Source organism: Oreochromis aureus, linkage group 1, assembly GCF_013358895.1.
Source record: "Oreochromis aureus strain Israel breed Guangdong linkage group 1, ZZ_aureus, whole genome shotgun sequence".
NCBI classification, from domain to species: Eukaryota; Metazoa; Chordata; class Actinopteri; order Cichliformes; family Cichlidae; genus Oreochromis; species Oreochromis aureus.
The window spans coordinates 20,518,313-20,533,900 of NC_052942.1; the positions used below are offsets into that span (position 1 = coordinate 20,518,313).

Sequence of the window (15,588 nt, forward strand, 5' to 3'; positions counted from 1 at the left end):
TCTCCTGGAAACAGTTTGATCATTGAATTAAGAGCAGTACTCTGTCATATACAATAGATTAATAAGTGCAGCTCTACAATAGCGTTCAGCACAGTAGATGAAAGCCATCTCTCCACTCAGTCACAATTCCTTCATTATTAGCTAACTCTTCATAATACTGCCTGCCCCTGTTATGATAGAATAGATTAATTAGAAACTAGGAAGCAAAACTGTGATTTCAGAATTGATATTTGCCTCTTGATTGGACTGGAGATAATAGAAACTGCCTCCGTGCATAAAATGATGAATGAAAATTTGGGAACTGGAGAGCTCAGTGCACAGCAAGAAAACACAGGCAAATAAACAATTTGCAAGCAAACCAAGAAAACATCTTCACCAATTAGACAACACATGCCCCAAATGTAGGACAATGGTTCTGTTTCCTCACCTCGCAGCATTTATTGAAATTGTGCTTTCTTGTGTCTGTGCATTATGTTTGAGTGACCTTTATTTAAATAGTATACTGATATAGCATCAGGCTTGTGGCAATAAAATATTAGGGTAACATGAATTTAAGTTATCCCACCACATTATTCTTTACTTCTATCTCTCCTCTGTCTTGTTTTCCTGCTCTTTTTAAATCCGCCTGTATTTCCATTTCTCCTGTGGAATTGGTTTCTATTTTTGGACGTTTACGTCTCACTGCCATACGATCTTTCACTCTTCACTGTTGATATTTTCTCGCTCTCCTTGTTTTTCACTCTCCTCAATTTCCCTTAATTACAAAATCATTCAAGGTTTATAGTCATCTTAATTGACTTTCAAGCAAGAAGAAATGTGAAAATAACCCTCTAAGTCAGTAATCGGATACAGCAGATAAAAAGGGACCGTGCTCAGGGTGTATGAATGACTGTGGCTGGTGCCACCGTGCCGATAGAGAAGGCAGTAATGATGTACAGTACCTGAAAGCACAATTTTAGGGGAAACCACTTGAAAAGGGCTTAGAATATTTCAAATGATCAAATTAGATGTCAAATTCAAGACAGTGAAAAGACTTGAAGCAGGTAATAGGGCATGTGCTGGCTCTCAGACATCTGGCTTAATGTCACCATTAATCTAACAAGATGTACTGATTTTTCGTGATGTCAGCTATGATAACATGACTATTGAACCCCACAAAAATGGGTATTACACACTCACCAGACACTTCATTAGGTACTCCTGTTTAACTGCTCATTAAAGCAAACATCTAATCAATTGGTCAAATGGCAGCAAAGCAGAGTATGCTAAAGTTCAGACTGAGCATTTAGAAGAAAGGTGATTTAGGCGACTTTGAACACACATAACCTTTTTAGACTTTTACAGAGAATCGTCGGAAAAAGAGCAAATATCGAGTGAACATCAGTTCCCTAGATGAAAAGGTTTCGTTGATGCCAGAGGTCAGAAGGGGATGGCCAGACTGCTTTGAGCTGATAGAAAGCCAACAATAACTCAAATAACCGCTAGTTATAATCAAAGTATGCAGGAGAGCATCTCTGAACTCACAACACAACAAGCCTTGAAGCAGGTGGGCTACAGCAGTAAAGGACCAAGAACAAGTTAAGAACAAGAAGCTGAAACTATCATTCTCATGGGATGACCAAATATGAACAACAGAAGATTGGAAAAATGTGGCCTGGCCTGATGAGTCAGAATTTCTGCTATGACTTTTAGACAGTGTGGTCAGAATTTGACATAAACAATATGAAAAATCCCATCTTGTATCAGTTGGTCAGGCTGATTCTTGTGTAATGTGTTTGGGGAATACACATTTTCTGCCCTTCAGTACCATCAGTAGCCTCAGTTAGCCTAGCCTACCAAGTAATGGTACTCAAATGGCCTCTACTGTCACTAGATCTCAATCCAGTAGAGCCTGTTTGAGTTGTAGTGAAATGGGAGATTCACATAAGTGAATGTTGACATGCTGTCATGCCAACATGGACCAAAATCTCAGAGGAATGTTTCCACCACCTTATTGAATCTGTGCCACCAAGAATTTATGCAGCTCTGAGGGCAAAAGAGGCTTCAACTCATTACTAGAAAAGTGTAACTAATGAAGTGTCTGGTGAATATAGGGGTGTTAAAGGTGTTAAGTCACCTTCTTATTTTGGCTGTACCGAAGTTAGCAGCAAATTTTAGTTCATTTGCTCAAATCGTCATAAAGTAGGTAATCAATTTCCTCTTTTAACATCCCATTTTACACCTGTCCACCTCTCCTGCCACATGACAATTCCTTTATCAGAGGAACAATGCATCAGAGTAATACACACCCAGACAATCAAATTCATCAAACCTAAGAATCCTTATAAAATACAGTACAGTAAAAGTGCAGTAAAAAAATGCTTTACGTGAAGTAAACTCGATCCATAAGGTTTTAAATTAATTGAAGCTAAAATTATCAGAGCACATATAAAGGGATGATCTACTGTAACAGTGTACTGTTATTAAAATATATATTCTACATAGTCTTGGTGTACAAAGACTGTGTAGATCAGTACAAAGACTCATAAACGTTTAAATGTTTAGGTTCAAATGATTAATTTAGAAGTTCTGCGATTATATTTAAGTTATTTCATGTTGATGCTTGGATGTGTGGTTGTGCGAAGCATTTGTGTTAAGGTTAAGTTGTTCATAGTTCTTACATGAATATCTAGCTTGAAACTCTTTCTCATAAGTTGAACTTCTTCTTTTTCACAGCTCTAAATATTTTTGTTCTTCTAATGTTGTTCATATCTTCAAAACAGTTTTTCCCTAATGACGTTACTGTCATGTCGATTTATGTCATAGCTTTCGACTTTTTACTGAAAAATCGGACTTCCTGATTGCTGTCGCTCACCTGTTGCGCTGATTATTCAAGCTGTGATAATCCAAGCCGTGAAAGTGCTCCTGCTAACAGTCGCCCATAGCTGTTTGTGTAGGAAAATAAATAAAAAAGTCAAACTTCTGGAACCCCAAATGCCCTCCTCCTACTTCAAAACCGTATAATTCTTCTGCTCAACAGAAATCCGCCAAATGACTTTTATACATTAATTCACATTTATTCAGTTCGAATATTAGGCACAAGTAAACAAACACACTCATCAAAGTCTCTCCCCAGGAAAGACCTAATGGTGTGCTCCATGTGCGTGTGTGTATGAGAGAAAACGTGCATGCACCAGAGCATGTATATGAGCCCTGTCTTGTATTTACTTGATCCAGCACTGCACTGCTCCTCAGGGTGCTTGTCTCCTGGCTCTCCAACAGAGTCAGAGCCGAGGTAATACCAAAGAGCGCTGCTGTACACAACTCAAGTCCAGGCAGTAAATCCTCCCTCACTGCATTAGCTTCAGACAGAGCTGTTTAGCACAAGCTTACAGTCATCAGGCAGGGCAGTGATTGAGGGGAGGATAAGGGGTGAAGCACTATTACATGCTTGTAAGAGTAGCAGACCTGTAATTAGAGGGCAGACTTAAGGAACGGTGATTGGAGGTGGTGTGGCCATAGAGTGATGTGAGGGCTGAGGGTAAAGAAAAGATGAATAGGCAGAGGAGAACCACAAAGGTAAAAGGAAGAGCTGCGAGTGAAAACATAGCAGGAGCCGACAGGACCTTTGAGAAAGATTGGTGGAAGCAAAAGGCAATAAGGCAAGAAGGTAGAAGTAGGTCAAGGCTAATTAGGGAGATAGATAACGGAGAGAAAGAAATTCAGCACTGCAGATGGAGAGCCGAGTCTCAAGTGAAGAGATAGTGCTACTATACCTTAAGCTCCAATTTAATTCCACTTAACGCTGAGGTAGGAACCATGTTTGTTGGAATCATAAAAGGGGGAAAAAAAACCCTAATAACCTTTCAGCATATTGTAATTACAGTGGTCTTAGGGGGGGAACTAGACTCTTGCACTTCTTGTGCTCTAATCAGACGTTGGAGGATTGAGCCTGTGATGGGAGACCGGACCAATCAGATCTTTTCAGACCTGATCAGAGGAGTAATGTAAAACAGAATAAGAGTCCAAGTCCACACAGGAATTAAGATGTTGGAGGTATTAGTGGTTAACTGGAGAACTTTAAGCTGGGAGAGCTGGGTTCATCTTCCTATGTGAAGCTTAAAGTCAGTGTTGATTGTGTGAGCAAATGCTCATATGCTTGATTGCTGAGAGGGAGTTGGCACAAGAAGGAAGAGCTGCAGGAGGAGATCTGTCTATGTTGAAGAATCACTCGTTCTAGATTTCTGCTGCAGTTTAAAGACCTGATCCCACTGAGTGCATCGCGGACAACAACAAAAAATCTCCAAAACTATGACTGCTGAACACATCAGAATGCAACTCATCAGTTTGTTTGTTCATAGACACACATAGACTGTCTTCATGTGTTTTCTTTTAATGGGCTTATTAGACAGCACTAGCTGCTGGTTAGAGGAACAGCTGGCATGATGGGCATTCAATGTAGAGTCACCGATGTCACTCGGTGTAAAATAAAAAGATAATTTTGATTGGTTTTCGTCATTTTATCAACCTGAAGAACAGCTGTAAAGAGGACTACAGCCTGATTTTGGCATTCTGATTTTGCGAATTATGCGTTTCCAGTGGGACCAGCGTCACTGGCTGCAGGTTTTTTAATCTGTCTGTGATTCTACAAAAAGCAGAGGTTTGTTCAGTCACCAGTTTGGATATGAATGATATGTTATATGCCAGACTAAACTTGAATGCTCAGCTAGACAACATAAGGCAAACATTCAGCACAGCTGTTTTCTTCCAGATGTTTAACAAGTATCTCAAGCTTGTTGGCAACTCCTTCTTTACTGATCTTTGCTCTCTCTCAAGTCTCTCTCCGTTGGATATTCACTGCAGACTCCTAGAGTTCAGTCAGTGCTGTGCTTATGTATGTTTTTGGCCATTTTTATCCTCTCTTCCTTTTGATATCAACATAATAACATGTTACAAATTTGTTTTATACTTTCATCTTTCACCCTTTCATCTCAAAACGGCCTGCTCTTTCTTCTATATTCCCATTACGTATCTCTAACTCCATCTTCTTCCTTTTTTTTGTATCCATCTCTGTCCTCGGTGTTCCCATGTATCCGTTCAGCTTTGGGGACGCTTCCCTTTCATCAGCTTCCACCCTGGAGCACATCCCGTCCTCGGCTGTGGCGCGCCCTCGGCCCCTGGTCCGGCAGCAGAGCCTCCAACAGCCCCTCACTCACCAGCCTCCTCCGGGTCCCAACGACCCCCCAGTCACCTCGCAGAGTCTGGGCCAGTTGCACACAGGCCCAGGCGGGGGGGGCCACCGTGGGGGCCCGCGGGGGGTCCGGGGGAGTCCGGCTGGAGCCTCCCGGTACAGAGGAACAGGGGCAGGCCGATCAAGGTCAAATCCAGGCAGCTGGGACCACATGGTGGAGCAAATCCGAACCCGAGGTCTGGATGTTAAGTCGTTCCTGTAAGTACTTTACTTTCCTATAAGTAAAGTTGAGGATCATATGTGCAGCACTGCAAATACAAATTTATAAAATTTAGCGCACCATTTCATTGTAGTCTCCTAAATCCTGCCTTCAGTTTTCAAATTATCGTTTGTGTGCTGGACTGTGATCTGTGGCATTGTCAGTCTTCAAATCCTGTAAGTAAAAGTATAAATAGTCGAATGTGAAATTACTTTGTAAAATAAAAGTTCTGCTTTCAAAAGTGTACCGAAATACAAATGTTTAATATTACTCATAACAAGAGAAGTATAGCAGGAATAATAAAATGGCCTCCGTGAGTGTCGCACTAATACATAATTATCACTATTATCATTAATGTTTAAATAGCTTTTTGCTGCTGCAGGTGGTTGACGGGGCTAATTTGAACTGTTTTAAATGCACCACATTTTTGGTTAAGTTGATAATAAATCATCTTTGTACGTAAAAGTAGCCGATCAAACTTCCTTCTGAATGTAGGCAATTAGAAGGAACAAACTCGAATTTTAAATACTCAAACAAGTAACTCAAACGTCGCATCCTACTGCTGGAACGTGGTGCTGTTAAATCTTGTTGAGTGCTGCTGAGAGGTGTTTTTGTTCGCCCCCCTTTTTTTCACTCATGCCTGACAAAATAAAGCTTTCAGTGTAAAGCACCAGAAACAGAAAGGGATTCTTCATGAGTGTGGGATTTCTTGAAGGGCTGCCGAATAAGCTGTGGAGTAATTAAGTGACAAAATGGCAAAACATGTGTGCGTTTTACACAGGATGGAACCAAAATCAATTGCAATCCTCTACGGTCTCTGCAGAACTTCAATTTATTAATTTTGATGAGGTTGTCCCCAAGAGACTCATTTAAATGATTATTTTCAGGGTGTAGTGATATTAATATGCATGTAGTAGAAAAGGTGTGTGTCAGGCATCAAGGGTTTTACCATATTAGTTTTTCATCGCTGTTAATTGCCAATCATGTAAATGTCTCAAATAATAGGTAATATTATCTTCTCTTAAGGTATTTTATAATCACTTTCTAATGTTCTTCAGCTCCCATTTATATTTATTTGTGTTTATTTACTTGTGTGTAGTTTTAAATTTTACAAAAACAGCGCTGGCACATGCAAAAGTTCAGATTTAACATCTGTTTGTTATCATATATTTTATATATTTTTATAGTCATTCCAGCAGGTCATAAGAACAACAAACTTGATTTAAACTTGTCGGGTCTGGAACTGTGCATCACCACTGTATGCATATATTAACTACACAGCAGAGCCATAAAAAATACAAACTTCTGTTTTTTTTCCCCATTACGTGCATCTTTCATGTCTTATTTAGGTGGTATAAAACAGCCAGATACCGCAGGATAGCATTAGACCTAACAATAAAATAAACAATCTGTAAATATTCAAATTTCAAAACTTGTTTTCTTCTAAAGTTTTTTCAAGACAGACTGATTAAAAAAAATCCAATCATAAGCAGAAATCTTATAAAAAGCCCAACCTGGGTTACAAAAAAATAAAGCCAAAGTCACGAGTGATTTTTCAACACCAATTTTCCAATTCATTCTTCACTGAGTAGAGAAGCTTCTGGTGCGCGATGGTCAGTGATTGTTTTTTGATACCGAGCATGGAGAGCCTTCCTCCACCGCTTGGCTTGAGTGATAGATTACAGATGATGTGCTCTGCAAAGCAGCCTCATGTAAAAGCTCTCCTTCCCGCCTGACCGCAAACATAGATGCTCACACACATCCATACACATAGCTCTTTGCTCTGTACCTTTTACGTGTCCGTCCATTAGCAGTGTCTCCGGGCTATTGACCTCCCTGCCTATGTGAATCATCATTCAAATAAGGCTGTGTACATGCACACGAAGGTGGTTGTCCCTGTCCTCGTGAATCTCGGTGGACCAAACACGCCAGCGGTTGACCCTGGAGGTGGTGGGAGAGGGAGACGTGGAGGTGGGCGGGGGCAGTGTGGGTATCATGCATTTGCCATCAGTGGTGTATAAACAAGCAAAAGCAGCAGTTTCACCCTCCAGCTGTGTCCATACCTGTCACGCAGCGTGGCGTCTAAGCTGCTCCCCTTTCATTTTCCGATCAATAGACCTGGTGTAGGTGGCAATGATTTCAGCGTGCTCCGGGTTGGAGCGCGTGTGTCTTTTTTTTGGTCATCTATACAAATCCATTCACTTTATCGATGAGCGTCATGTAGATGCTGTTTACACATCCCCAGTGGGCTGCAGCCTCTCAAGTACTAATGTGTTCCTCTTGTTGTCAATACTACTTCAACAAAGAGCACCTTGTTTGGTCGGGAGCACTCCAGAGAGTGGGGACAAAAAATATGAGATGTGCAGAGATGAGAGGAGGAAGATCAGAGAAAAGCTAAGAAGAAACTGAAAACATCAGGAAGGAGATTCATTTAAAAAAAATCTTTTGATCATATTTAAATCTATTTATGTTTCTAAGCTACATGCACGTCGACACGTGAAGTCAGCGCCGCCAACGTGACTGGCTCGCTGCTGCAGGAGTTAAACTTTTACAGTTCAATTTTTGAGAGAAAATAAACATTTGAGTCTCTGCAATTTCATTAGCACCCACCACTATCTGTTATTCACAACAAAGGCATTCAGATAAACGTAAGACAGCAGCTAATCCACCAAATAAAAAGTAAATAAATAAATAACTGTGAGGCTGAATCTTTTATAGCTAAGCCTAAAACTAAGCCAGCTGATGTTAAGGGCTGCAAGAAATCAGAAAAAAAAAAAAAACGTGTTTTGAAGTTGGATTTGGCTTTTAAGGGAAGAGGTAGTGGCGAAGAATACTATATGTCAAGGTTGTCCTTGGATCATGCATGCTATGTTAGAGGGTTGTGAAAAATGAAAAATAAATGTGGTGAATGGAGAAAAGAAGCTAGAAGAGTGTACAATATGTACATACATGTGACTTACTGTCTGTGACTGTGAATCACAAGGTTAGTTGTGGGCAAATGCTCATTTGTTAAGGGCACTGTTTGCATGGCCTTGAATTCATGGCGCAGTGTTGTTTAGCAAAATGCATTTTGGATGATTTCAGGCTTGTTTAGAGAGACAATAACAGCTGCAAATGAACATTGTGTCTCTTTGTTGCAGGTATGCTTGCACCTCTGTTTTTGTGGATTTTCTTTTTTCTTTTTGCTTTGCATGTCATTTGCATGTCATTTCAGATGATTCTGTTTTTCTCTGAGACAATCCAAACCTTTCTTTTAGGGTTTTCTATACAAATATGTGCATATTTATTACACAGAGGAAACATAATGTATTAAAAAATGTGATTGCCCCCACTTATATATCAAAAGTCATTCTTTGTTGAACATCACTTTTGTTATTCTCTAACAAACAAAAACAATAGTAAATGATAGCCACATATACAATGTCAGTGCAGTGTTGTGTCAGTGTTAATGAACTAAAGAAATTCAGCTTTGAAGCAATAAATTGGCAGAAAAAAATCAATCTGCTTTTCCCATACTCATCCTAATGCTACAGCATACAGTACATTAGGCAATCAGAGGAATTACACATTATCTAAAATGTTACAAAACTTTAATGTAATTCAAAGACCGGGTGACTTTTCTTTGCAAACTCACAGCCTCGCAGAGTTAAAGGTAAAGAAAAAACTTCCCTGATAACTTGAGGTTTAAATCATTTGTGTAACAAACAGCACTGATAATAAAACCAAAGAATGAATAAATACTAACCTGGGATCAATGAAAGGTTCCGAATTAATTGTGCTTCCTTGTTACCTTTAGCACACATAATCTACACTGCCAGGCCAATAATAAGTCACCACCTTCCGCTGAGAGCCTTATATTGGCTAAATTGCTGTGTAGCCTTAAGAAAAACACTTATCAATGAAGCTAATTAGAAAAAAATAATATGGGTCAGTGGGAAAAGGGTATCATCAGGGCAAGAAGAGCGGCAGATGGATGCACCCATGATGCTTAGTGACTATCATACAAGCCTGTTGGGGCGGTGTTATTGCCGGGGGTTGCTTCAGTTGGTCAGGCCCAGGATCAGCAATCTTAGGTGCCCAAAAATGAGATAAGCCCCAGACCAGGATGACCAGGTTCTCCCATTAATGGATTTTTTTCTTCCGTGATGGAGCAGGCATATTCCAAGATGACAATGCCAGGATTCATCAGGTGTAAAGTGTAGAAGAGTGGTTCAGGGAACATGAGAGATCATTTTTACACATGGATCTGCCACCACAGAGCCCGAACCGTAACCCCACGCAGCGATCCATCTCTTGTGTAAATTAATGCAACTCTCAACAGAAATAAATATAGAGATATTGTGTAACCTTATAGAAATAATGTAATGGTAAATGCATGCTTCCGTCAAAGCTAAAGGTTGTCCAACAAAATATTATTTTTTTCTGGCTAGAAAATGTATATCAGTGTTAAAAAATATATGCACATCAAACTAGCTGCCAGTCTGCCAGGTCACATTTGGAATAAGGGGTCAGATCATGTACAAAGGTACATGTCATGCATAAAAAAAATGAAGTGTTTTCCAAATTCACTATAAGAAAATTACATTTTTGATAACCAAAACTGTCAGGAATACAAGCATTAATGTCCTATTAAAGAGCCTTTGTATCACTTCATAGCTCGCAGGTTTGGATGAGAGACATTTAAAAGTGCAGTGTGGATTGAACATATGTTAAAGATGAAATATAATAGTGTCCTCACAGCAATCTACCACCTCTCTCCCACTCTCTGTCTTTGTACATGAAATGTGTGCCGTGTGTATCTGTCGCTGCTTGTTTTTGTGTTTCTTGGATGTGTGTGCCCCTGTGCCTATTTGCCCACATGCCTCTATGGTCTTGTGATGTCCTGTCTGTCTGTCTGTCTGTCTGTGTGCGTGTGTGTCCAGTGAGGGGAAGATGGTTGTTCTGTCTCTAGCAATCGGGCTGGCTGAACAGGATGACTTTGCCAACCTCCCAGATCTACAAGAAGCGCCAGCGAGCAAAGAAAATGAAACCACACCAGAGAAAAGGTAATGAGAGAAAGAGAGAGGGGAATGTGAAGAATGTGAGTTGTTAAGCACAAAAACAAAACGAGCAGCTGAGGTAGCTGCTTGTCATACGGTGAAGAGGTGTGTAATGGATTGTAATTTTAAGCGGGGCAGGGCTATTTATCTCCACTGTGGTGATGAAGGAGTGCGCACTGTACAGTAGAGTCACCTGAAAGATCAACACTTCATGGCAATTTTAGTCTTGCTTGAAATGCAAATTATTCATAATAACACTACCACTAAGCAGCATATTACTAACCAACAGTTATGTATTTACTGTTCTCATAAAACATAACTGTATTTAAAGATGTAGACCTTCTTTCAATTCTAAGGTTTCACATTATCAGGACTTGGTAAACATAATCTGGTCCTTAGCAACTCTTACAATGAGCTAAATATAACTTCAGTACATTACATGTTACACTGATTGATTATTTGCTTATTTAACAAAAACTAAGCCAAAGTACAGATGCAGTGTGTGAAAGATTAACTACACCTTTATAGCTTTTATAGTAATTTAAAGGGTGATTAACAGCCAGGTGCTGGTAATCAAATGCAGTTTGATTAGATATCATCAGTAAGTGTGAGCATCACTATAGGAAGGATTATATGGGCAATTTGAAGTCTGTCATTCTACAGTGAGAAAGATTATTCTCAAGCAGAAAACATTCAAAACATTCGCCAATCTTCCCAGGAGTGGACGTCCCAGCAAATTCACCCCAAAGTCAGATTGTGCAGTATTCTGTGAAACAGTGAGAAGAGCTACATCTCAGACTCTACAGGCATCAGTTAGCATCCTAATTGTTAAAGTTCATGATGGTACAGTTAGAAAAAGACAGAACAATATGGCTTATTTGGAAAGGTTACCAGAAGAACGGCTGTTCTCTTTAAAAGAACATGGCAACGCAGCTAATGTCTGCAAACGTAAATCCAAGCTAACGCACAAGACTTCTGAAACAGATGATGCTCGCAGCCGTGTTTGGTGAAAGCCAAACACATCAGCACAAACACCCCATATCAGCTGTTAAGCACAGTGGTGTTTGTGCTGTGCTTTGTTTGGCTTTCACCAAACTGGGCGATGATTTGTGCTTGTTTTGGACCCACAGGACCTCTGGCACTTTGCAGCCGTTGAGTCAAATGTGAGGCCATCTGTCTGACAGCAAATCTGCAAAAGAATGACTGAAAAGAAAAGAAGTGTTTCAATGGCCCAGTTCAAATCCAGTCCTCCTTAAAATGTTGATCTGGGACTTTGAAACATCTGTGTACGAATAAATATCCACAAACTTCCAAGGAGTGACGCAAAATGTAAAGAAAAGCGGGCAAAAATTCCTCCACAAAAATGTGAGAGGATGTTACCGTCCTACAAAGGAGCGATTGCTGAAGGTTTTTGCTGCTGAAGGTGATTCTAAAAGCTGCTGAATCGTGGGGTGTGCTGGGGTGTTTTTCACACACTGTTTCTATAGTTTTGCTTAGTTTCTCTTAAAGTTTCTGTTAAATAACGACATGGTCTAATGTACAGTGAGTGTGAGAATACATCTCAGGTTGTATTCATCTCGTTTTATGGCCTGGTAGGGATCAGGTTTAAAATGTCCTGGTGTGTAAAGTCTTAGAACTTAAAGAAATAAAGAAAATTGATCAGGCGGTGTACTTCCTCTTTACTGTGACAGATCTAAGTACCTCTACAGTGAAGGTTTTACATATGTAACTTTATTGTTATTTCAAAGCCTATACTGCCAGCACTGTAATTCTGTTTAATAGTATATCCTTTTTCTTTTCTTCCAAATAAAATAAAAATGTTCAATCTAAAAAAAGCCAGCCTTTTAAACTCCATAATGTACAATCTACTTCTGATGTAAGTATTTTGCATTGTGTAAAACTTCAAAGCATTTGGGTATTAAGATTGTTAATCATCATACAATAGTCCCAAATTCATTCTGCAGTCTGACAATAAGACCAACATGCTGCCTCAGTCATGGAGAGCTGCAGCAGGAAACTTGCAGCAGATGGTGTAAACCCCACAGAGCTCTGATCTCAAAATCACGGAGTCAGTCCGGGATTACCTGAAGACAGAGGACAGTGAGACAGACTGTGGCAAGTTCCCCCAAGATACTTAATACAACCTGTCTGCTGTATAACAGTATAAAGAATAACTGTGCATAAGTGTGGTGCTGTCTGAAAGCTTTATTTAGTGTTGTGCTTTTGTACAAAGGTAACTAATCAAATAACTCATGGCGTTTTGTTTCTTTTTTAATCACCCAAACCTTTAGTGTCTTTTCACTCCTCTGAGAAATTCACCCAGAAATAATACTAAGAAAGTCTCTTTGGTATTCTCAGTGGGCAGCCCTGCTTGGTACATTTATATTAGCTGGGTTTCTAACTTTAATTATTAGGTTTTTCCAGCTTCCAGCACTAAAGAGCTTTCATTTCTTTTGCCTTTATTTTTACCTTTATGTTTTCTCAAATTTCTGTTTTGCATACCCACATTTTCAGTCCCTTTATCCCATTTTTCATGGCCTGTGTTTTCTCCATCCAGACCTCTGATGGTTGGCTTGTCTGCATCTCTTCACTGGTGGTTTGATCTTTGAGTTGCAGGCATACGGGAAGGGCACCCTCATTATTTAGGAGTAAGATTCCTCACATGAAACACCCGTCTAAAAATATGCTAACCTCTCATCTACCAGTGATCTCAGAGCAGCCGTCAGAGACTAGCACAGTCTCTCAGCTAGTGAACAAAGGACTGAACAGGCTGCTCCCTTATCGCATCTGTGTTTGACGGATAAAGTGCTTATCCCACTGTTTTGACACTACTGGGCAGAGGATAAAGTAGAGGTGTAGTTCATCATAAAGGTGCAGTTTTTTTCGAGGGTTCTGTCTGTTTGTTATGTTTTGTTTACCTTTGCAGAAATGCTGCTTTTGAATTGCATTAAGTTTCTTAAATGCTCAGAGTTTTCCCCAAACCTCTCTGCAGTGCATATTAGTGTGCCGTTCTAACTAGGTCAGCTGTGAATTTGCGGTTGATGGAAAACCAGAAGTCTCTCTTGGAAGAAAAAATGTGATAAATGTTTCTTCTTCCTAATGTTATTGCAACAATTATCCTTTTATTTTTTTCTTTTAAAATTTAATATCAAATATCTAAGGACAAGTCAGGGAAGAGGACTAGCCTACCTCTTGTCCCCATGCTCTCTCCCTCTCGCTGTCTGGAGGTCTGTCAAGCACCCAACTCTAATCACAGCCAGCCTGCTAGCCTCTACCCAGAGGGCTTGCGTGGGCCAAGTTGTCTAGTGTCCTTCCACAGCTAATAACAGCTCTCCATCATCATCTCTGTCCATCTCCCTCATCTCTCATGTCTCTCCTGCTACCTCTTAAGCTCCCTGTGCCCGTCTGTTCGCTTGCTCCTGGCCGTTTTCACAGCGCCCAGCAGCCTGAGTACGACGCAAAGAGATGATCCGGCCAAGAATATATCCATGACAAGGCGAGAAGCCGTCAGACAGAAAGAGCGGGAAACCTTTGTTCTCCGTTTTGCAGAGAAATATGCAACAAGATAAAAATACACACACCCATGGAGGTTTGAGGTTCTGTTTGTTTATTAATGAAATCAAGTACAGCTCAGAGCACAAATATCTACAGACGTCTAATCTGATAACAGAGAAATAACAGGATAGAGACGAACGCAGTGTGTGCTGTGTATTAGCACAGATCCATATTTGTTGAGACAAGGTTTGTAATTGCGAGCAAGAGCAACATACTGTAGCACTGATATTATAATGAGTATGTTAGCTCAAAGTGCATTCATATATATATATATATATATATATATATATATATATATATATATATATATATATATATATATATATATATATATATATGTATGTATATATATATATATAGATATAGATATAGATAGATAGATAGATAGATAGACAGTTATATTTGGTCCATCTGATCAGCGGAAGTCCAATATTCACTCTTAATTTAGCTCTCGTTCTCTACTGTGTCCACACACTTGTTGCTAACTTTGTCACGCTGCCATTAGTGCTGGGCAGGTAGTGTACAACAGATGCCTGATGGAAACAAGCTTGATGAAAGCAGCGGGACTGAACCAAATCACTGAATGCGTGGGCTGCTAAACATCTCTGTAAGGGCAACTGCAGAGCCGATGATGACTCTTTGTCAGTTCAGTATTCTGGGCTATCTCTTTCACAGTATGTAAGTCATTCGAGCCATTAATATGAAAATATTAGTGCAGCTTTAATGTGTTTCTAGGATTCAGTCACTAGTTGCTAATCTACATCATCTCAGCTGCAAAGCAAATTATTGGCACGAATCATATCAGAGCCCCTCATTCAAAGAAAAATATGTCTACAATAATAAAAAGATCTATCTTTTGTCTGCTCCACAGCAGCAGACTGCAGCCGCCCTAAAAAAAATGATTGTAACTTAATTTTAACAAGGTAGATAAGATGTTATTATGACCCATTTTCTCATTATAACCACATCAGTTCATCATGCCATATCAGAAAGTTGCCTTGTTTCTCAGAACCAATGTCCCTCATTAAAACTAACTTTTCTAATTATTGTACGATAAGCTGATTTGTTCTTATGAGACAAAACATGGATATGGCGTTAAAATAATAAAAATGTTAAATGACAGTAAGTGTGATGATCCAGACATCTGTGGTCACAGCACTGAACCAGCTACTGACAGTGACTAATACCAGCTGGACGCAATAAAAAAATATCATATGATCATTTTGTCGCTTGGATCGCTTTTACGTAACAAGGCAACATTTTGTTTTTGTCAAGTGAGAAAGTATTCGTTGCTTTCTCACTCAACAAAACCTGCAGCAAAAGCGTCTTGTTGAAAAAGGGATAAATGGCTCATGATAAGTGGAAGAAAATTTCAATGTCAGAATAAGCAACCATAACCTAAAGGACGTATATTTGTTTAATTTTCATGTTGTTGCGATGGCAGCAACACATGCTGAGTCGTACAGGGTGAATCAGTGCTGATAGGGATATACTGTAGTGCAATGCACTCAGACATTAGAGCTGCTTATCAAAGCTTTGGATAGTTTGTTACTGTCTGTGACTCA

The 15,588-nt window shown here is 39.7% G+C and overlaps 1 protein-coding gene across 1 annotated transcript in view; it reads left to right on the forward strand.

Annotated features, from left to right (window-relative positions):
• The window catches only part of syt7b (synaptotagmin VIIb), a 110,679-nt gene that overhangs the window by 69,033 nt on the left and 26,058 nt on the right, over positions 1 to 15,588 (forward strand). Inside the window, exon 5 of the mRNA XM_039608432.1 lies at positions 10,352 to 10,474. Within this exon, the coding sequence (XP_039464366.1) occupies positions 10,352 to 10,474 (123 nt within the window). The remainder of the gene's footprint in view (positions 1 to 10,351; positions 10,475 to 15,588) is intronic.